Below are 22592 nucleotides of genomic sequence, written 5' to 3' on the forward strand. Positions count from 1 at the left end.
AACCCTATAGTAAGGATATAACGGTGTAGCTAAATGGCACTCCTCTCTTAAGTTTGAAACCATGAGCCTGAAATGTAGTACTAGAATATGGGAAATGATTTGCCCTACTCTCACAGATGCCTAACTCTGATGATATGCATCACAGCCCTGTACAAAATGTACACGAGACACACCGACATGCCCACCCCCCCGTTTCCTTTCCTCTATGTATCCCTTTCTCAAGCATTTCAAACCTTCACGGATTTGTGAAGGAATGGATTCATTCATTGTTTGGTGTCCATAGTGTATGTTAATCATCCATTAAGTAGATTCAGCCACGGGCTGATTTTTCAAATTACAAACATTTGTAGACTGCAAATTGACTTCGCTTACATTTGTATATGATCACATGTCTCTATTATGGGTTGGAGTACTTTGGAACAGATTTCCAAATTTAAAATCACTTTGAAAAATTCTCAGATATCTTGGAGCTACAAATATAACTTTTTGGCCCGTGGGCCGCAAGTTGAGGAAACCTGGTGAATGGTGTCCATAGTTGTATGGTGTCCATTTTAGGACAGCTTCAGAGTATAATAGCATTACATTTTCAGTTATTTGATTCATTTCTCCTTTTGGCTACATTGGAACTAAGACATCTTTCCCCATGTGTTCGGTTTAGTCTGCATATGCCAACCCTTCCTCCTCCCCCTCATTTACATGGGAGTCACAACGAGACACAACACTGACTCACATAAGAGACAAAGATCCCAAAAACAACCACAGAGGCTCATGGTCTGATTTCAATAAATTTATTTTTATTTGTCATCACCAGGCTGTTTCCCTTTTACAATGAATCTGCAGTAGTTCTAGTTTTTTGCATTTTAGATTTAAAGAGAGAGAGAGAGCGCAAGAATATTGCACTGAAGATAGTAACAGACCTATGATTAATACAGCTGCAAAAACAGAAGAACTACAGTAGTACAGCGTTTTTCTTAGAACAACAACATCTTAGGGAAAAACAGTAAAGCAGAGCCCAGTAATAGTATATGCCATCCCAATACCAGTTAAACAATCGCCTGTTTCAAATATACGGTTTTAAGAGAGCATTTCTTGATTTATTTCCACGTTAATCAATTATTACATTCAGGATAATAACTAAATAGTTCACATGCAGAGAGATGAGATGGGAGAATGACAGAGAACTTATGTTCAAATGACTTCATTGTTTCGTATTGAGAGAGATGGAACTGAAATATATTTGTGGTTTTTCATCTGTACTTTACAGTAGTCAGCATTGACTGTTTCTTTGTTCAATGCCTAGGATTTTGATACGCTTGATTAAAATCCTCTAATATGTGAACGTATAACAAGAAGGATCATGTGTTTCATAAACATGTCTATTTTGATTTTGTTTTAAGGTGTAAATACATATTTGTGTACCGCACATGAATGTACATGTATCATTCATTTAACTTTTAATTGTTTTTGTTTCAATGTTTTCAAGTCATATTCAGGAAATGAAAAAGCTGCTGTTGGTACTTTTTCTGTGTTATTGTAAGTGTGTTTCTGTAAGTATTGGACACCAACTGTTTGTGTTGTCGGGAAATCACTTTTTTTCCTCCTGGACATGACTGAAAATTTAACAACAGCCACTGCAATATGGATAAAAACGCGATATCCATTTTGAGTTCAACTTTTGTTCTAGAAATTAAATCCGAATACAGTAGTCCATCACTTCCTTAGGCTATCCTCCACTGATTTCGCATATATTTGTGTACAATTGTATGTTGTTGTTTTTTTTTTTTATCCAGCAGCATTGAGTATTCAATGCCGCGGCGGCAGGGTAGCCTAGTGGTTAGCGTTGGACTAGTAACCAAAAGGTTGCAAGTTCAAATCTCCGGGCTGACAAGATACAAATCTGTCATTCTGCCACTGAACGGGCAGTTAACCCGCTGTTCCTAGGCCGTCAGTGAAAATAAGAATTTGTTCTTAACTGACTTGCCTAGTTAAATAAAGGTCAAATTTAAATTAAAAACATTAATGGGTTGCACGTTTCGTTCCCATATTGTTTTGAACGTACGTTTTTAGAACTGATGCCCCAGCTGAGAATTCTACTCAATGCAGTCTCAACGGATACTGATGAAGATTTAGTCTTAAATGCATTACTGTGGCTTGAAAACACGATGACATTTCAAAAGGAGTAGGACAAGCTTTTTGTCGTCATTGTGATGTCGCCAGATTGACTTCGGATGCAGTATAACTATAGCGAAGTTAGGATTGAGGGGAGAGCACTGACATTTTTTGCTAGCTAAAGTTAGCATTGCTAGCTATTTCTGACTAACTTCGCTAGCTCATCGCAACATTGCCATCTCTCTAAAGTCAACTAGACGACCTAATGATGGCAAAGTTGTTTTCGAATCATTATTTGGTTACTCTAGTCATCGTATTTCCAGGCCACTATAGTGTAATTTTGACGTAAGTCATTAGCCCCCGTCCAGATAAGACTGAGCATTAATTTAGCATCAGTCGGACATCAATATGCTGCGGCATTTGTAGAACATTGAGAACAATGGCCACGATGCGACCCAGTAACCTAGGTGCAACCCATAAATAATACCAACCCTACATTCAGTGTTATTATTTCAGGTTTAGATCATGCTCCTGCGAAGTCATATTTGTTGTATATATTTTTGTATTGAGAGTTTCACAGCGTTCTGCCAAGGCCCCAGGAGGCTTGATCCTAAAGGCCGTGTATTCGAAATCAAGCCACCAAGATTTCTCCACCACAATTAAAAACAAACTCAGACTTGAGGACAATACAACATGTCAGACCAAACAGAAAAACCCATACAATATATACGTTAAACAGCGCATCTTGACCCTGGTTCCGATTTCCCTCACCCATACATTACTAGGTCTGTACACCGCCGTATAGTTTGATAAGTTCAGTTTAGAAACCCTTGCAACATATTGTAAAATATCCAAGGCCATATATTTGTACCTTCACTGACAACCTCTCATAGGCTTAGTGTGGCCTCTTTTATCCTGGGGTATGTAATATATCATCCGGGAAAAACATGTCTTTATCTGGTTGGAATCTGACCAGCTTATGTTTATGATGTATTCTTGACCAGAAAAAAACAGTTAAGAACCAAATAGGACGTTATATTGCCTAGTTTTGCCGGCTGGGCTGATTGCTTGATCAATGTATTGATACATTTGATTCATACATGCCCTCCCTCTCTCTAACCTAGGTGACTCTAAACAGTATTCAACATGACATGCATATCAACGCTATCGCAGTGCATAATAAATCTGTAGCGTACACATTGAGTATCTTAATAATAGTGAAAGGAAACATTCACTCGGAGCTGCGCGAGTCTGGCTAGTTCTGCTGCCGGTCTAAGAACAGACCTGGGGGAGGCTCTCCTGAATACTGTTATATCAGCTTACAATTAAGGTATTTTCAAAAGGACAAGGATGGCATCCTTCCCAGGCTAGCGCAAGATGGCTGCAGACTGTGGGTTAATGGTTTCAGCCTATAAGAGGAGACTGTTTAGGTTCTGAGTCCGATAGAAGGAGAGAGTGTTCCCCTTGCAGGTTGATGTCTTGTCTGTCTGCAGTCTTGGATTCTGCAGCAGACTATGAGTCAGAGACAAGTATCTCCAGCAATTACCAGTCTGCCCCACTCAGTCCACTCTCTCTGACCTCAACTCAGGAGCCCCAAACACACAACGCAGCAGTCCTAATAAGAAACACATTACATTTTAAGAATCACTAAGCAAAAAAGAAATCTATGACAATCAGACGCTTATTATAAAATAAATGTTCAGTAATCTTTTTGAAAATACAATCTAAGAAATGTAAACAAAAGAGACATTCATAATTGTGTTAGTCCTACATGTACTGTAACTGATATTGAAAAACAATTTAAAAAAATAATAATAATACTGATCATGTATACATAACTGTAAATTAATTTGATAAATACAACTACCAACAAAAAAAACTCCTCAAAATGTAAGAAAACAATATAACATTAATCAAAAAGTGACTAAGCTCTATGGAATTTAATGTGAATCAGATTTGTAATGAGCTCCAATAAACAGTGCGACAATTTTAAGAAGCTCCACCTCCTGATTAACCAACAAAAATACACACCGCACTGGCTAACTCGGCATTAAAAAAAACCCCACTATGATGCATCTTCAAAACCCAACCCTGTCTCCGTGTGTACCACTCATGCACATACTTCAACACACAACTTAATGCTACTTGACCTGTGGTACACATTGCCACATCTCTACCCACTACAATCAACAACATCACATTCATGCTCGTCTGATAAATATTTTCTTAGGGTTGAAAAGTCCGATTTTTTTTTTTAAACTAGATAAATAGCTACCTGTGTTATTTAAAAAAAAAATGTACCTCTTCAATTAAGAAATCATTCTGAAGAACAAGTCTTTTTTATTTATTTATTTACATACAGTATGGAGTACTTTCGCTAGGTACTTGTCCTAAAATCAAACGCTACCATAGTTCACATTATGGTAAAGAATGATAATTGTATATTTTCGGTGCTTCTCTCACTAGAACCGCAGCCCGACTCCTAAAACCCCCTCTGGAAAAGTGCATTCTTGCTTGGTGCAATACCTTGCTCTTTGATCATGTTATTGTTTGATACATTTGCTGGGTGACACTTTAAGATAGGGGACAAATGCTGACCAGCATATCAGTAACTGAATCTAAATGTGCTGGCTAAGCTGGCTAATTAGCTTTTCACCTACCAACCTTGTGCGTATACAGCATCCATCCATATGGATATTAGGCTAACTAGATATCCCTGGACAACGACTATCGATTTGTCCGTGTGGCATTTTCTCCACTGTTTCTTGACTTATCCCTGGATCCAAGTTCACCGCTCCACAATGGATAGTATGAAAGAGGAAGAAGCCCTTATCATACTCCTCTCTAATCCTTCTCGCTTGCCCAATATACCGCAACCAGAAGGCACATGTGAGCGACCGCCTACCACCGCAGTCATTTTTGCAAAATAACACCCACACAACCTCCACACAACCCGGTCTCACAAGGACGGAATAGACTCTATTGCTACATTCTCCACGGAGGAAGGCCACTGCAGTTTCCATCGCTTCATCAAATACTTTCATACAGACAAGTACAATATAAATAAGCGGGAGAAAACGTCAAAATGTACGGAAACTGCATTTAACATCCTCCTCTGCTGTGTTATCACAAAATAGCATACCTCTAATACAATCTCTCCATATATCAATATAGAATGTTTATACTGTATGTTTTTAATTGAGTATTCATCTAATGCAACCGACAAAAGACGACGATAAGGACTTCAGATATTTAGAAAGAACCATTAAATATGGTGAATATAGAAATGCCATCCCATTGCCCGGCACCTACAGTATAACGTTCACTTTAGCGTACACCCAGCCAAACGTTTAGGTATCAGAACACGTTTGTACTCCATACTTGGAGACTGCAAGGACTAGACACACGGTCAAGGACCCTCTACCTCTTCAAGGAAGGAGTCTGAGCTAAATGCAAGCGTCATACTTCAGCCACTGAGGGAAATAACCCATAAAAGCTAGTTCTTTCAATAAAAGTGGCACCTTCAGGCGCCTCCTAAAGCTTCACGACAAGCAATGTGGTATAGTCATTTTTTTTGTTGGAACATCAGTTGACGTAGTTATTAAGAGTACTGAGAAGCCAAACGCTATAGAATAGAAAGCTGCATCTTACGTAATATCTCCAAACAGGAATAATATCTCATATCGAAAAACAAAGCCTCAACTTAAGATACTTACAAAAATACTACCATCATACAACATTGTGCGTAGTCTGTGTACAATTGAGATCAACTAACTGTTCACCTCTTAAAAGGCTATGGACTTATTTCGGAGAGTGTTGAACACCTCAAAAGTGTTTTGGCACTTACTTTGGCCCTCCTGGATGTGCAATTTTTTAAATTGTATTTTATTTTGTTGGGTATTTAAGACGATCAGTAAGACTGCACAACTGTGCACCGTCTTCATTGACTGGGAGTTGACATTGCTAAGATGGCTCTTTTGGTTGGAAAGTGTTGTCCATTTAGATGTGGATTTGGGTGCAGTATGATTGGAAAGTGTTGTCCATTTAGATGTGGATTTGGGTGCAGTATGATTGGAAAGTGTTGTCCATTTAGATGTGGATTTGGGTGCAGTATGATTGGAAAGTGTTGTCCATTTAGATGTGGATTTGGGTGCAGTATGATTGGAAAGTGTTGTCCATTTAGATGTGGATTTGGGTGCAGTATGATTGGAAAGTGTTGTCCATTTAGATGTGGATTTGGGTGCAGTATGATTGGAAAGCTTTGAAATAACTATTGAGAATTACCCTCTTCACAGATGATCACAAAATGTGTGTGTTGGGGAGGTTATTTGTGAAAAGCAGAATGAATTAAGATCAAAGAAAGAGGTGGTTTTATCGTGCGAGTATGTTGTTTAAACCGAAAGCGTGCTAGAAATGAATGCACACCTTTTTACAGCTACCATGGACCCTATATCAATGTTTCTGCTTGTGGTGGCTGTTCTCAGGTGACATTGACCAAGTTGGAAGCCAGTACACCAAACGAAGACTACAGCAAATGCAATGGAGTCTTACACCATGAGAGAGCAAAATGTAGAGCTGACAGAAGAGAAGGCTTTGGGAGGATAGAGAGTAGCAAAGGACCTCTCTCTACCTGCCAAATATGGAGTGATGAGGGGAGGAGGGTAAAATAGCAAGCGGCGCAGAACTTAGAACTCAATCTTGCAGGCAGGGAAAGACTCGTCCTGCATGACCACTGTGCTGCTGCTGGCCAGGACCATAATGTTCAGGTCCTGCTGTTTTTCATGTGTCTGTTGGTACCAGTCCCGCGTCACCTCCGTGTCATGAGTAGGGATCAGAGTCACCTAGAGTAGAGAGGAGGACATGTATGAGTCAAAACTCATGGGGCGACAGGGTAGCCTAGTGGTTAGAGCGTTGGACTAGTAACTGGAAGGTTGCAAGTTCAAACCCCCGAGCCGACAAGGTACAAATCTGTCGTTCTGCCCCTGAACAGGCAGTTAACCCACTGTTCCTAGGCCGTCATTGAAAATAAGAATTTGTTCTTAACTGACTTGCCTAGTTAAAGAAAGGTACAAATAAAAAAAATACCAATACTGTACATCAATACATTAATCAACCAATCAGCCCAGACGGTAAAATTAGGCAGCATAATGTTATGTCTTGTTCTTAACAGTTTTCTTCTGTTCAAGAATATTTCATATAAACAGATTATGACCAACCAGGAAAATAATTTTCCTGGCAATCCCAAGACGTCATATTCTAGATGTTATCTGGTCAGATTACAACCAGATAAAGACATGTTTTGCCAGATGCTAATTCATGTTTTTCAAAATGTTGTATTAAAACCAGTATACAACCGGACAAAAGATGTCATACTGATGTCATTGCAACCAGAGCCATATATTTAGCGTGTGTTCGTAAATTCAATCTGGAGTGCCAGAGTGCACTCTGGGCATTCATAAATTCAGAGCGTTGTCAGCGCATACTGGACACTCTGGCCGAGGAGTAGGGTTGATCCGAGCGTTCTGACCTCACAACGGCAGTCAAGTACCCAAGCTAACTGGCTAGCGTTTGCTAGCTTCTTAGCTTCTTCCGGACACAAATGAGAGAACACCTCACTCTGACCATTTTAAATCGCCCGAGCAGAGCTGGTTAGGCTGTTTTCATGACATCCGGAGCGTTTGGTGACTGTAACTGGCTGCTGCTGACAACAATTTAATCCCGCTTTTTTGCCGACGTTTACTGACACCGGCCATATTCAACGGGTGTTGAGCGTTTGTAAATTCATCAGTTATTCTGTGCTCTGACACACTCAGACGAGAGTGCTCGGAAATCAGAGTAGATAGCCAGAGTGAATTTACGAACGCACCCTTAGAGAGTTGGGCCAACTTTTAGAATTTTGAGTATTGTTCTAATTCTAAATGTTCAACTGCATAGCATTGTTTAAATATTCACCATGTAACGTTAATGGGGAGCTAATATGGCTGCCATAGAATGTTGAAGTGTCATGTAATTGCGTTACAATGCAGAAACCGCATTGGCCCAACTCTTTAAATACATTGCCCACTGGGAGTATTTGCCCACTGGGAGTATTGTGCGATACTCAACAGGAAATGTTAATTACATCATTGTCATTATTCAAACTGCCGGAATGCAAATGACTGTAGAACAACATTGACAGTTACATCGTGAATGTTACAATCTGACTGCTCATAAATAATTACTGTATGTCAGTCTCAGTGGCTGGAAAACATTGTCAAGCATCTGTTGGCAATACCAAGTGTGTAATTTTCTATTTTTACAAGTGATTCAGATCAATGATTCTGAATATATCCCGGTGGATCCTGAGATTAGCAGTGGTGCAGAATGCCTCCGCAGCGAGAAAACACAGGCTAATGGACACGTGGAGAAAAGTCCAAACAAAATGAATTAACAATGTGGAGAAAAGTACAAAAAAATATGTATACTTACAATGTGGAAAAAAAGTCTATCAACATTTTACATAACAGCAGAGACTGCATGTATGCAGACAAATAGAATGAGAGTAAGCACCTGTAGATTGGAGCCCCACGTGGCCTTTCCCTCGAGCAGGGAATCCAGGACTCCACGACTAGGCTCTCCACCAGCTGGGTCGTTGCCGCTCACCACGTAGTACGCAGCACGTACCCGCTTGAAGAACTCCTGGTCCACGTTCTTAGCACTGCAGTGGTTGGGCACGTAGGCCAGGTCCACATAGATTGGAGGACCAGGGGGGACGGCTGAACTAGATTTCTGGGAGTTGGTACCTGGAGGAGGAGGATCATAATGTAAAATTGTATAAGTCTCTAATGACTTGAGAATGACTAATTACTTTTTCTCTGTTTGATTGGGGGGGGGGGGGGGGGGGATTCAGACTTATATGTCTTCGTAAATCAAGGGTAAATTAGAATGGGGAATTGTGTGTCATAAAGTCCTGGGGAATGATTTTGAAACGAAGGTAGGCCTATTACATTTCTATTATCTTTGAACGTAAATTATGTTTTTAAAGTTTCCTTAACTTTTTACAGGCGTGAAAGTGTCCACTACTGAATATGGAATCACATCATCATATCTAAATATTGAGTTGTATCATCATACTTTATTTTCACCTACCCAAATTGCTCTTGACGCCATTCACAAGGCCTTTCCCTGGAGCGTGTAGGTCCACCTTGGATCCCTGGCCCTCGGACATCCACGTCAGCCTAGAGCTCCTTTCCGTGTCCCTCCTCCTCAGAGAGACCGATCGAGGCGAGGAATCCTTGGAGGCCTGCTTCGCAGGGGTGGTAGACCGCTTCCCCTTCCGGGCTGGCGATGCAGACTTAGGCTTGCCCAGGCCCTTCCGCAGGCTCTTGGTGGTCTTGTGGTCCTTCTTGAGCATTTTCTCTGTGCTGCTCTGGTTGTCAGGGAGGGCCTCTGGGTCCACCATGCACACATCAGGGTGAGGCAGGTGGGGGAGCGGATCCTTCATGGGGGCAGGTGGGGGGTCATGGGCCTTCGCAGCTGATCTGGGCGAAGGGGTTGAGTGCCCCCTCCTGTGGCGGAGGCAGATAGTTTATCCACCGGCAGGTGTTCTGCATCTTCGTCAGAGTCCAGGTTCCCCTCTGCGGTTATCGACGGGCACTCCTCGGTCTCGGGAGGTACGTCAGAGTCCGACTGGGACGCCAACGAGTCACTTGCTGATGTGGGGGGCGTCTCCTCTCCAGCTAGCACTATCCCAAGTCCAGTTGCCATGCCACCAGGAGGCATGGAAACTGGGTGCGATCCCGCTCCAGCTCCAGCAGCTCCACTTTGAATGTGCTGTCGCTTCTGCTTGTGAGACCTCCTCTTGACCGAGTGTTGCTCCCGGTCATCTTCATCCCCCTCCGGAGAGTGGTCACTCCCTTTGTCCTCTTCGCCATCATCGCTGGAGAGGGCGTGTGGACTGGGGTTAATGAAGGATGGGGAGATCTCCCCTTTGCGGTGTTTGAATTCACACGAGGAATAGCCAGGGGGGGAGGTGGAGGTAGCCTCCATATGCAAGTCAGTGGGGCAACTGGATTCTCCATCTGCTTTTGCAGATGCCTTTGTATGGTGGGCATGTTCTGCTGTGGACAGAGGGGTGGGCTCACCTGTGGATACACATTCTTTTTGAACATACTCTTCCTCTGCTTCTTCCATTTCATACGCTTCTTCCTCCTCGTCTTCATAGCCTGGAGGAGGGGCACTTGGGCATGCGCCCGGCCCTTGTAGGAGTTCCCAGTCAGATAAGCTACTCCTCCTCCTTTCGACAATCTTCTCTTCCTGTTTCTCTGATTTTTTATCCTCTACCTTCTCTTTCTCTCCCTCCTTCCTCTCCATCTCTTTCTCACTCTCCTTCTCAACAGTCGTGTCTTTCTTCTCCTCTACCTTCCCGTCTTTCTCTTTCTCCTCCAACTTATTTTCCTCTACTTTCTCCTCCTCCTCTACCTTTTCCTTCTCTCCAGCCACCTCTTTCTTCTCGTCCATCTGTTTTGTCTCCTCCTTATCCTTCTGCTCTGGCATTTTGGTGTCCTCCTTTATGGTCTCTACCTTGACCTTCATTTCTTCCTCTTTCATTGCCATCTTGTCTTTCTCATCCTTTGTCTCTTTTTCCTCCTTTTTCTGTTCTGTTTTAGGCAGGTCTGCTGTTGTGACACAAGAGGCTTTGCTAGCTCCACTGAGGACTTCTTGGGGACTTGTGCTAACCTCAGTAGCCCCGTTGGAAGAGGCTTCAGTTGACTGCTGTGGTTTTGTCACCCCATCAGATTGTGACACTGTTGTGGTTGTACTGGAGTTAATAGTGACCATGTATGTCTCAGCCATGGACAGCATGCGTTCTTCTTGTTCTGTCACTGCAAATTTCTGGCATTCAATGCGGCATGGAAGAGTACTGTCCTCCATTTTGCAAGTGTAGGACTCTTTGCTGACCGCTGAGCCCTGGGATTCTCTGTCAGAAGAATCAGCTCTTTGCAATGGGGAAACCTCAAAGAAAGCCCTTGAAGTGGATATGGTTTCAGTGGGTTTGGACAGCTGGGAACATGGTGGTTCTGAAACTCCAGCAGACGTTATGGTTTTGGTTTCAAGCTTTTCAGATGCCTCTAGGTACTCATCCTTTAACATGACCCCTGAGGTTGAGAGGGTTGAGTGCATGGCTGAGGAGTCTTCATCTTTGAATAAAGAATACTCAAAGAAAGCACCCTCAGAATCTGTCCTGTAGGGGCCACTAGACATTCTGACGGGGGTCTCTAACTCCTCCCCCAACTGGTGGCTGGTTGATAGAAAAGCTGAGGCAGATGAGAGGTAACACAAAGGATCTTCCTCAGGTTTTCTACTAGTGGTATCTGGGGTTCTCTGCCTGTCAGCTTCAATGTCTCCCTGACTGTAATGTTTATCTTCACTGGACTTGGTTGGCAAAGAGGGGTCAGGACTGTCAAACCTCTCCTCCTTTAACCCCAGTTGGCTGTCCTCGGAATACTCTGAGGATTCAGAAGGATATCCTCCAGATCCTGTTTGTTCTATTGCAGTGGAACTGCCAGACTGGAGTGGCGAGGCCCCAACTACATTCTTCAAAAGGGAATCTGCAGTATCTGCTGGTGGAGGGCTGCTTGTGGCCATTGAATGGGAAGGCTCCTCCTTTTTGAGGAGGCTGGGTTCAGGTTCGGGTGAGAGGGTCTTCTTGTCCCCTTCCTTTGTCACAGGACATTTAGAAGTAGTGGTAACATCCAATATACATTTACATATTTCTTTTTCAGACTGCTCTCTCGCTCCCTTCTCCACATCTAGATCACTGGCTTCTTCTTCTGCATCATCTTCCTCATCATCATAATCCTCTCCCACCACCAGTAGCCTCTTATCTACACTGTCCGGAGTGCCTTCTCTCTCAGAATAGCCCATCGTAGATTTACTGGTGATAGAGCTTCCAATTTGAGTGCACTCAGATGCAAGAACATTATCGTCTAGGAGCTGTCCTGAATATCTGGCCAAAGGGGCAGCAGTGGCCTGATTGTCCTTTTCCTTAGGCAAAGCTTGATGAGGTAACATGTCTTTTTCCGTTGGTGAGTAGCGACCACAGGGAGAGTCCGCTCTCTCACTATCAGATGAATCCATATAGTCTTTCACTGGCTCATCTTTTTCCTTCTCTTTCTCTGTGGTCTGCTTCTCAGGGACGTCTTCAAAGGGCATGGCTGTAGCTGAGGCTTGGGCATCGGTGTTGGATTGACTCCATGAGGAAGAGGCTGTTTCCTTTCTGCCTGACTGGACTGGTATATACTCCTCTACACTGGGAGATGCTCCAGTCTTGTCCTTCATTTCATCCTTCTCAACTTTCTCAGGTTTATCTTCTTTGAGACTGAAAGCAAATGAGTATTGCTCTGCTGCTGGGGTGGTCTTGTTGTCTTGAGTCTCTATATACATAAAGCTGTTTTCCACGTGTGGTGTAGATTGCCCCTCCTTCCTATCACTCACTTCCTCTTGACCTTTCTCTTTGTCATCATGTTCAGTGAAGGCACTTGAGCTGCAATGGAGACTTCTCTCGCTCTTGGGGAAAGGTGGAGGGGTGTAATCAACTCTGCTGAATGACAGCGGTTCCTCTTTTTCCTCGTCCTCTGAGTAGAATGCAGCTGCACCAGCATCTGCCTGGCTAACGTTCCTATTATCATCAATGCCAATTTGTGTTGACCGATCAAACTCTCTAGATACCTCATGGTCTTCTTTATAGTCTGATTCCTTTTCTTTTGAAATGGGCTTTTCATAGGGTTCATACTTAGACACATCAAAGCCCTGGTCCTCTTGCAAGCTCACACTGACAGTCTCCGTTGTTATTTTGTCAAAGCCTTTCAAATTTTCAGAGGCACTGTCTGCTTTTGTGGCATCGACGTGGCTCACTTTCTCGGGAACCTTCTCAGAATCTTTATCCAAGACAAGATATGAACAAGGTTGTGTATGCTCTGAGGAAGAAACTCCCCGCTCTTTTTCAATTTCCATCTCAGCTTCCTTGCCTGGTTTCTCATCTTCTTTTGGAGAAACATGCTTTGTCTTTTCATCCGTATTAGATGCTTCTTTGCTTGTTGTCATAGATAGCAGCAGTGTTTCATGCTGGGTGGATACCGTCACACTGGCCTTGCTGTCAGTGCTTAATAGTGTTGAACCTATAGACTGTTTGTCTGTAGTGGCGGAGTCAGAGGCTGGCTCTAATTTGGTGGTAGGCATAGCAGAGACTGGTTTCAAGGTAGGGAAACCAATGGTGGACTCTTGACTGGGATGGGTTGCTGATGTGGTCTCAGTTGTCTTGATGTCCTTTTCTAGTTCAGGGGAGAGTCTATGTTGTCGCTCTTTATGCTGCTCTTTGAGGTCTTTATCAGGAGAGGTCTCCCATTTTGGTAATGTAGACACAAGCCCAGTGGTCTGTTCAGAGTGGCTGTCCTTCGTCTGGTCACTAAGCACATTCTCTGATGACTGAGTGGAGAGCAGGTCTTGAGAGATGATCTCGTGTTCTGATTGTCTAGGTTCCACTGATAAAGGTCTTGAGCCTGCACCACCCATGCAAATGGATTCCTCTTCATCTTCCTCCTCATCTTCCTCATCTCCGTCTGAGTACTGAACCTGAAATGTAGGTTCAAGCTTTGTCGCCGAAGTCACCTCTACCTTTTCTATCATTGCTGTCTGTACGCTGTGTTGTAAAGCCTCTTTTAGATCTTTCTCTTGCACCTCCTTTTTCTCTTTCTCCCATTTCTCCTCTCTAGTAGGTTCAATCTCATGAGAACCATATTTTCCTGCCTCTTTCACGCTCATTTCATAGTTGACTGTGTCAGCTGTTTCACTTTCTTTTGCTCTTTCGTCTCCTTTTATGGGTTCAACTCCATAACTGTCATCTCTATCTTCCTCTCTTTCCTCATCGTTGATGTCTTCAAAATCACTATCTTCTTTTTCTTGCTCCTTTTCCATCTTCTGTTCTTTACTGAATTCAGCCACATAAGTATCATCTTTCTCTATCCTCTCTTCCTGGCTCACTTCAATCTCAAAACATGTATTGTCGTCTTTTTCTTTCTTGCCCCCCGTGGTGGATTCCACCATACATGTATCATCCTTTTCTTTCTCTCGGTGCTCTCCTTTAGTCGGTTCACTGTCAAAAGTATCTCTCTCTTTTTCTCTTTCCTCTTCTTTCATTGGTTCAGACTGAAGAGGATGTTCTCTCGCCATCTTTTCTTCCTTGATGGCATCAGTCTTACAAGTGTCATCCTTCTCATCTTTCATGGGTTCAGCCACAAAGTTATCTTTCTCTTGCTCTATTTTTTCTGTAGTGGTGGAGTCTGAGGCTGGCTCCACTTTAGAGGTAGAGATACAAGGGCTTAGCTCGTCTTTAGAAGTGACTATACTCCCTATTTCTTTCTGTTTTTCTTCTTTCGTAGGTTCAGACTCAAAGGTATCATATTTTTCCTTCTCGTTCTCCTCCTCTTTGATGGGCTCAGCCCCACAAGTATCATCTTTCTCTTTGTCCTTTTCCTTCTTCTCTTCCTTGGTTGTACCAACTTCCTTGGTTGTACCATCTTCCTCAGTTGTACCAACCTTTTCTGTTTCTTTCTTCTCTTCCTTGATGCGTTTAGCTTCATGAATGTCATCTTTTTCCTTCACTTTCTCATCTTTATCTTCCTTGATTGGTTCAGCTTCAGTGGTACCAACCTTTTCTGTTTCTTTCTTCTCTTCCTTGATGGGTTCAGCATCAGTGGTACCAACAATTTCTGTTTCTTTCTTCTCTTCCTTGATGGGTTCAGCTTCAGTTGTACCAATCTTTTCTGTTTCTTTCTTCTCTTTCTTGATGGGTTTATCTTCATGAATGCCATCTTTATCTTCCTTGATGGGTTCAGCTTCAGTGGTACCACACTTTTCTGTTCCTTTCTTCTCTTCCTTGATGGGTTCAGCTTCTTGAATGTCATCTTTTTCCTTCACTTTCTCATCTTTATCTTCCTTGATGGGTTCAGTTTCAGTGGTACCAACCTTTTCTGTTTCTTTCTTCTCTTCCTTGATGGGTTCAGCATCAGTGGTACCAACCTTTTCTGTTTCTTTCTTCTCTTCCTTGATGGGTTTAGCTTCATGAATGTCATCTTTATCTTCCTTGATGGGTTCAGTTTCAGTTGTACCAACCTTTTCTGCTTCTTTCCCCTCTTCCTTGATGGGTTTAGCTTCATGAATGCCATCTTTATCTTCCTTGATGGGTTCAGCTTCAGTGGTACCAACAATTTCTGTTTCTTTCTTCTCTTCCTTGATGGGTTCAGCTTCAGTTGTACCAATCTTTTCTGTTTCTTTCTTCTCTTCCTTGATGGGTTTAGCTTCATGAATGTCATCTTTATCTTCCTTGATGGGTTCAGTTTCAGTTGTACCAACCTTTTCTGCTTCTTTCCCCTCTTCCTTGATGGGTTCAGTTTCAGTTGTACCAACCTTTTCTGCTTCTTTCTTCTCTTCCTTGGTGGGTTCAGTTTCAGTTGTACCAACCTTTTCTGTTTCTTTCTTCTCTTCCTTGGTGGGTTCAGTTTCAGTTGTACCAACCTTTTCTGTTTCTTTCTTCTCTTCCTTGATGGGTTCAGCTTCAGTTATACCAACCTTTTCTGTTTCTTTCTTCTCTTCCTTGATGGGTTCAGCTTCATGAATGTAATCTTTTTCCTTCACTTTCTCATCTTTATCTTCCTTGATGGGCTCAGCTTCAGTAGTAGCTTCAGTTGTACCAATTTTATCTGTTTCTTTCTTTTCTTCCTTGATGGTTTCAGCTTCAAACACGTCTTGTTTTTCTTTCTCCTCTTTCTCTTCCTTGATAGTTTTAGCCTCATGTGTGTCATTTTCTTCTGTATCCTTCATGTCCTGTTTGATGGGTTTTACATTATCGTTATATCATCCTCACCATCGTCATAATCTAAGAAACTACTCTCCTTCCCCTTTGGGAATTTAGCCTTACTGCACACTTTGGATTCTTTCTGTTGATGGTCATCATCTTCCTCGTCACTGTGTTTGAGTATAGCCTTACCACTAGAAATGTCTACTGTCAGAGATTCCTTTCCTGATATGGAAGCTTCGTCTTTGCCTGTGACTGACTCAGAGGTAAGAGGAGTTGTCTCCGGTTCCTGTTCCATCTCACCTTTGGAAGGGGAGAGACCATCTTTTTCTTCCGCTTTTGTAATGGGCAAGTCTTTTTGAAATGATTTCTCCACCGATGGTAGTAGGTCCGACTCAACTTTCATGATGTCAGCATCCAATTTTTTATTCTTATCCACTTTATCTTCCTTTTCCGCTTGATCTTTCTTTGCATCCTTATCTTCTGTTTTGGTGGCAGAATCATGAAGGTCCCCCTGTGTTTGATGCTCCAGTCCTGGGAAGTCCTGGGTCTTTTCCTCCACAGGCGACTGATGAAGAGGAGAGTGAGTTGGAGAGCTGGTTGCACTGGGGTGGGAAGATTGTGTGGGGGAGGCCATTTTCACAGTGCTATCGTCTGGACTGCAGCATCGCTCTTCACCTTCCGAAGTAAATGAGTCTGACCTAAAATGCGTTGAGAAAGAGGGTGGGGGTGAAAGGGGTTTTGAAGGCACCACTGTTAAGATGTCTTCTTTGGACTTAAAGAGTTGTACCTCCTCAACTGGTAGGTGATCCTGCTTCAAATCCTGAACAAGTTTGGAGACAGGAGCCTCAGAAGCAGGGAGCTGTTCCACATCCCTATCCCAGAGCATTTGAGGGGAGGCATAGCTCTCCCCAAGTGAAATGTCAACGTTCTGAGTTTGGTCCTGAGCTTCTTCCTCTTCCTCATGAGTCTTGATGACGTTAGCCTCCGTCTTCAAATCAGAGATAACCGACAGGCACTCTTCGGATGGAACTGACTTCATGTACTTGTCTTCCTCTAAGGAGGATGTTGGTGAGATGGTCCCAGCAGAGTGTAAATGTTCTTTCCCATGTGTGGCCTCCGTTGGAATTGCCAGGGGAACGCTATTAACAGTGTCAAGAAGCAGAGAGCTTTTGCCTGTTTCCTCAGTCTGAGGTGTAGCGACAGAGGCCACTGATTGGTCCTCTGCAATAGAGGTGGGGAAGGAGGACAATTTATCATACTCTGTGATGGATGTGGCTGAGGAAACATGTTCCTCCTCAGCCAAGGGAGCAGCAATGATGTTAGTGAATACCGATACTTGCTCCTGTCCACAAATAAAACCTTTGGCTGTTACATCAGCCATAGCTGATGCTTGCATCTCCTTCATCCCATGGATGGTGTCAAAGGAGCCTGTCTGATCTGGGACAGAGATGTCATATGCACCCACTTCGTATTGGAGGTTTAGTATCCTGTCATCAGCCTCTTCGTGAACTTCCTCATCAGAGATGGTCTGTTCAGTTTCAGAGTGGCCTGGAATGGTTTCGTCTTGAATGAAGGAGATGGGCTCGGCTGCAGCAGTTCCTTGCAGTGTTGACACTATGTCGACGGTAGCGCCTCCCACATTTGACACATAGCCCTCTTCTTCTGCCTCATCCTCCTCTTTAGCTCCAGGAGTATGTTTAACTGCTTTGCTTTCCCCATTCTTGGCCAATGTTTCTTTCTCTCCCGCTTCAGGTTTGATTTTGACCTCTTCATCTGCTATCATGTCTAGAACTTCTACCTCTTCCAGCTCAGCCTTTTCAACAACATGTCCATCTTCGTCCTGTTCCTCCTCCTGGGATGAAGCTCTTCTGCTTTCCTCTTTTGTTACCGCCATATCTGTGGGCTTTTCAACTTTCTCCATGTCCTCCAGCTCATGTTTCCTGTCTAGTTCATTATCCTTCACATCATCTTTTGCATCATCTTCTTCCTCCCCTATCCCCATATCTTCCTCTTCCTGAAATGTTTTCCTCTCTGCAATCGGGCCTTCTTTTTCTTCCTCCTCCTCATCTTCAACTGCAGCTCCCTCATCCTCACATAGTTCCACTTTCTCTGCTTGTAATTCTTCTTTATGCTCTTGTGTTAATTGGTCCTCTTTGCTTTGAGACTCAGTTTCAACTTCCATTACTCCCTTCTCAGGAGACGTTGTGCCTGGTGGAGTTTTAGAGACAGTTTCCTGTTCTTTCTCCTCCTCCTGGGTAGGGGATTCGGCCATGCTTTCCTCTGCTGGTGTCTCCACTGCACTCTCTGGTGGCTCTGATGATACCTCATCTTGTTTGAACTCCTCAAAGTCCTTGGTAAGATCTTCTGGAGTGGAGGAAGCAGATATGCCCTCAATACCCCCATTCTGTAGTGGGTCAGGTTGAATGTTCTCTGCTGCTGGTTCCTCCGGTTTGGGTTCAGCCGGCGCTGCCTTGGCCGCTTTGCCTTTGCTTTTGTCGGTTTTGGGTTTACTTGACACTTTTGCCCTGTGCAGGGTCCTTCTGACCTCTGGTGTGAGGGGTTTTAAGTCAGGTTTTGTTATCTTTCTCAACTCTGACTTAGGCGCATCTTTTTTCTTGTCAACTTTGGAGTCTTTTCTCTCTTCTTTTTTAGCTGTGTCAACTTTCTTGACTTTCTCTTTCTTTTCCTTGTCTTTTTTCTCATCCATCTTGGATGCCCTTTCCTTTGAATGTTTTCTCAAGGATTTCTCCTTCAATAGTTTTTTCTTTTCTGGTGCATCAGTCTTGGATTTTATTATTTTTGTGGGTTTTTCATTCTCTTTAAGTTTCTTCTCCTTTTTCTCTATCTTGTTCTCCTTTACAAAGTCACTTGTTGCCTCTGTGACTGCCGATACCACATCATCTGCTTCTTTCTTAAGGGGTTTTGTAGTCTTGGGAGATGATTTCAGACTTTCTTTGCTGTCTGTCCTTTGCTTTAACTTTGTCTGTTTTACAACAGAGGGAGGAGCCCCTGAGGCTATGTCTTTTTGTGTGGCTACTGGGTATCGCAAGAAGTCAAGGTGCTTTAATTTCTCTAGTCCCTCCAGGACTTTGTTTTGTGGTGCGTTTCCAGGGAACAGCACTCTGACAATCTTTTCGGCAGGATTGGCAGGAAGCCACACGACTAATGCTGTAACTGACGTCAGGTAAGGTACGGATATTTCTCCCTCTTTTCCATTGGGGAGCACAATGCCTGTTTTGGCCTTGCTGTTACCAGCCCACTTCTGCATGAGAAACTGCATCTCCTTACTGTCCTTGACGGGGTTCAGAACATACATGTCTAACTTGCCCACCCCCATCTTATGGAAAAGAGTGAAAGGCTCAATAGTGTTGCTGACCAGTCTACAGAGAGGCTCCGGCTTGATTCCCAGTTTGTTGAGGTACTGCAACGTGAGGGAGGCCTCCTCGATGCTGCGCTTGACCTTTAGGTTTGATTCTGGCATACGTAGCTTCTCGGGTACATTGAAGAAGATCACACCAAGCTCTGGAGAGATCAGGTTCTTCATCCAGTCACTGTAGGTGGTTGAGCCTTGTGACTGCTCCTCTTCCTGCTCTGCTATTTTCCTCTGAAGGAGCCCGTTGATGCCTGGCAGATTGTCTGCACCAATGTGAGTGAGTAGAATTGAGTCGATGCGGTCCAAGTGTCTGACCAGCTTCCAGAAGCATGATTTACGTTCAGAGCCTCCATCCACTAGGATGTTGAAGCCATTGACCGCAAACAGGGCCGAGTCGCCCCTCCCCCCAGGGAAGATGTAACAACAGGGCCTGGACAGTTTCAGGAAGCCTCCAGATGTGGGCGGCTCCAGGAGGTCAAAGGGAGAAGGCACATCCACCGTCTCGGAGATGTACTCCGTGAACTCTGTGACTCCCTCCATCTTGGGTAGCACAGGCTCAGTGTTCAGTCTGTACTCAAGGAACTCCCGTAAGTGCTGCTGCTGACCCAGGGAGCTCCAACCCACCTCCGATCGGCAGGACACAGTGAGTGTGGCCCGCTGCTTGGGGGCTGCTTCGCCCAGCAAATCACTGACCTACAGGAGAATGACAGACAGAGACAAGCCAAGGTCAGTGTTGATGTGTAAACATTTCTCAATGACATTGTTGTTTTCATGTTTATCCACAATTCCAGTTCATGGGGGGGTATATAAAATATTTATAGTTTCATTGGTAATCTAATCTTCATTAGAAAAACATGAGCTCATGAGCCAGTGCTAGAGACGACAGTAAAGTGTCAGAACAGGCTGTTTTGAATAGGATTTGACTGTTCTGAACAGTCATATCTTACCCTAGGATCAGCAAAGACTTGTGAGAAGCTCTTATAGGTGAAAACCCCACTTTGGAGAAGCAGGTCACCGTGGTCGGAGTTCTGCCCACTCAGGACCAGGAGTTTGTGTCCTGCTGAGTCTGTGACTAGAGACTGGATCTGGGGCAGAGAGCAAAACAGAGCAGTTATAGGAAACGGCACAGAACAAAGAGTGTGTCTTTTTATATGGGCTACACTATGAAATGAATCAAATGTATTTACAATTTGTTATGCCATTATGATATTCCATTTAAAGCACGGTGAGAGAAAATAGTTTGTTTTCTTATAGGGAAAAAATGAGATTCATTAGGTTTTAAATCATAATGACAAAATGTAAACAGATGTATACAATGATTGAAAGCTGGTTTAAATATAGTAACAAACCAGAAAATATATGTATATATTTGAAATCTTGAAACACACCTCTGAAGCAACTGTATCCTCTGATGGGTTGACCAACACGACTGTCTCTAGGACATCACTCTTGTGGTGGAGAGTCCTTTGCCCTACAGGGGCCAGACAAATGGAACGACATGAGAGAGAGGCCAGACGTGTTTTGTCAACATCTTTCATGCACTTGCTTTGAAGTGTTCCATTCAAATCCTTGTAGACATAACCAACATTGGCACAGGTCAACAGCTTAAAAGGCTACTGAGAAACTTGCCAGAGTCTGAGCAGTCTGCCCCAAAGACTGCCTGCTGGAGAGCATCCAGAGTTTATCTGTGAAAACCCTTTTTCAGTCGGGGAGATTTTAGTACTCTGTACTGCGTGGTGCCTGTTATGTGGGGCAGACTCTTAGAGAGAGCACAACACCACAGTGCGTCAAGGCAAGAACAAAAGTTGGGAAAAGGAAATAGGTCACCAATGTCTACTACTGGTTGCGGCTTGAAATCAGAGCTAACAGGTACAGCTTTTTAGAACAGAACAAACCCACTGGGCACACACTGGTTGAACCAACGTGGAATAGATTTTGAATTGACTGTGCGCAGTTGGAAGTGGAGAACAGCTACTGACATTTTCATGCATGAGAATTTAGAATTACATGGCTTTGTAACATATAAATATTGGGCCAATATATCCAAATGTTTGGCAATCATCATCACAAGGACTTCAAGGATATGATTTTCAGGTTATTGGTCAATATCATAGACACTGAAAACAATGCAGTGAGCTGGCATAATTGGTATGAAATCACTGACGTAAAGAGAGAGCAAACATAATAAATCATAAAGGATTCATTAGTGAATATAATGCTGAATATCCAGGTCGTTCCACCAATTCGGCGCCTTTTGAGAAGTATAACTTGGTCCAAAAAAAACATTGGATTTCACCTAATTTTAACATTCTGTCATAAAGAGCACGTCCAACTTCATAAACACATTTTCCCCATCTCAAGAGGTTAAATACAAATAATACTATAGCAAGTGCCTAATTAGTGCCAGATAAAGTAACAGGGTTGACCATAACAGAGTTGACGATTTCATCTTAAATCAGCCAAAAATGTAACTTTTCTATGTTTTGTAGTTAAAAAAAAGTGTTTTAAATGAATTGTCTACTAATTGGTTGATGATGTCATTGGAAACACTTATCTTCCTCTATCTTTTCTTATTACAAACCATAGAAACGCGACATTCTCACATATGTTGATGTCGGGGTGGTGCAGGAGAAGATGAACATGAAGTTGTTCGATTTTTTTTCTTTACATTTAATATACCAGGCTTTTAAAATTCAATATTGTTGCACAATTTCTAATTAAAATATCAAAAGGGATGCAAAAGGCCCTCTTTTCATGGAAGGACCCACTCCTGTGCAGATCTGATATAATTATGTGTCAGCATTTCTACCCATTCAGTTCAGAGGTGTGACGATAAGCATTTCATTCCCGTTTGTTTAAGCACCAATGCAGACTAATAATAGAGCCGGCTAATAGGAGAGGGAACTTGACTCTGTGTTCCACTTGCTATCTTCGATACATCCAGAGTTTGCCGTCCTCCGCCATTTTGGTACTGTATATGCACTGTCAACTCTTTGCTGGGAAAGAGCTCTACAGAGGGTCGCTTTGTGTTGCTTGTAGTGCAGAGCGATTAGTGCTTTTCGAGGTCGGGTTCCGGTTCGATTATTACAAAATAATCACGGTTTTCGATTTCGGTTTTGATGATTTGGGTTGAACGCTTTAACACAGAATAAAACAATTAATAAAAGTTCCATGATGGTAGTGACTGTCCATTACTGCGTATCACTTATTAACCATCATTTATTCACATTACTTTACCTTAATAAAATGTTTCAGTTGTTGTGTATATTACAT

At 43.0% G+C, this 22592-nt stretch overlaps 1 protein-coding gene across 1 annotated transcript in view; it reads right to left on the reverse strand.

Annotated features, from left to right (window-relative positions):
* Positions 1-772: 772 nt before the first annotated feature.
* map1ab (microtubule-associated protein 1Ab) overlaps positions 773-22592 on the reverse strand; it is a 71575-nt gene continuing 49755 nt past the window's right edge. The window contains 7 exon segments of the mRNA XM_029668591.2: positions 773-6950; positions 8659-8891; positions 9238-9637; positions 9640-15990; positions 15993-20012; positions 20267-20404; positions 20708-20790. Of these exon segments, the coding sequence (XP_029524451.2) occupies positions 6795-6950; positions 8659-8891; positions 9238-9637; positions 9640-15990; positions 15993-20012; positions 20267-20404; positions 20708-20790 (11381 nt within the window). The 3' untranslated portion in view covers positions 773-6794.

Source organism: Oncorhynchus nerka, linkage group LG9a (genome assembly GCF_034236695.1).
Source record: "Oncorhynchus nerka isolate Pitt River linkage group LG9a, Oner_Uvic_2.0, whole genome shotgun sequence".
Lineage (NCBI taxonomy): Eukaryota > Metazoa > Chordata > Actinopteri > Salmoniformes > Salmonidae > Oncorhynchus > Oncorhynchus nerka.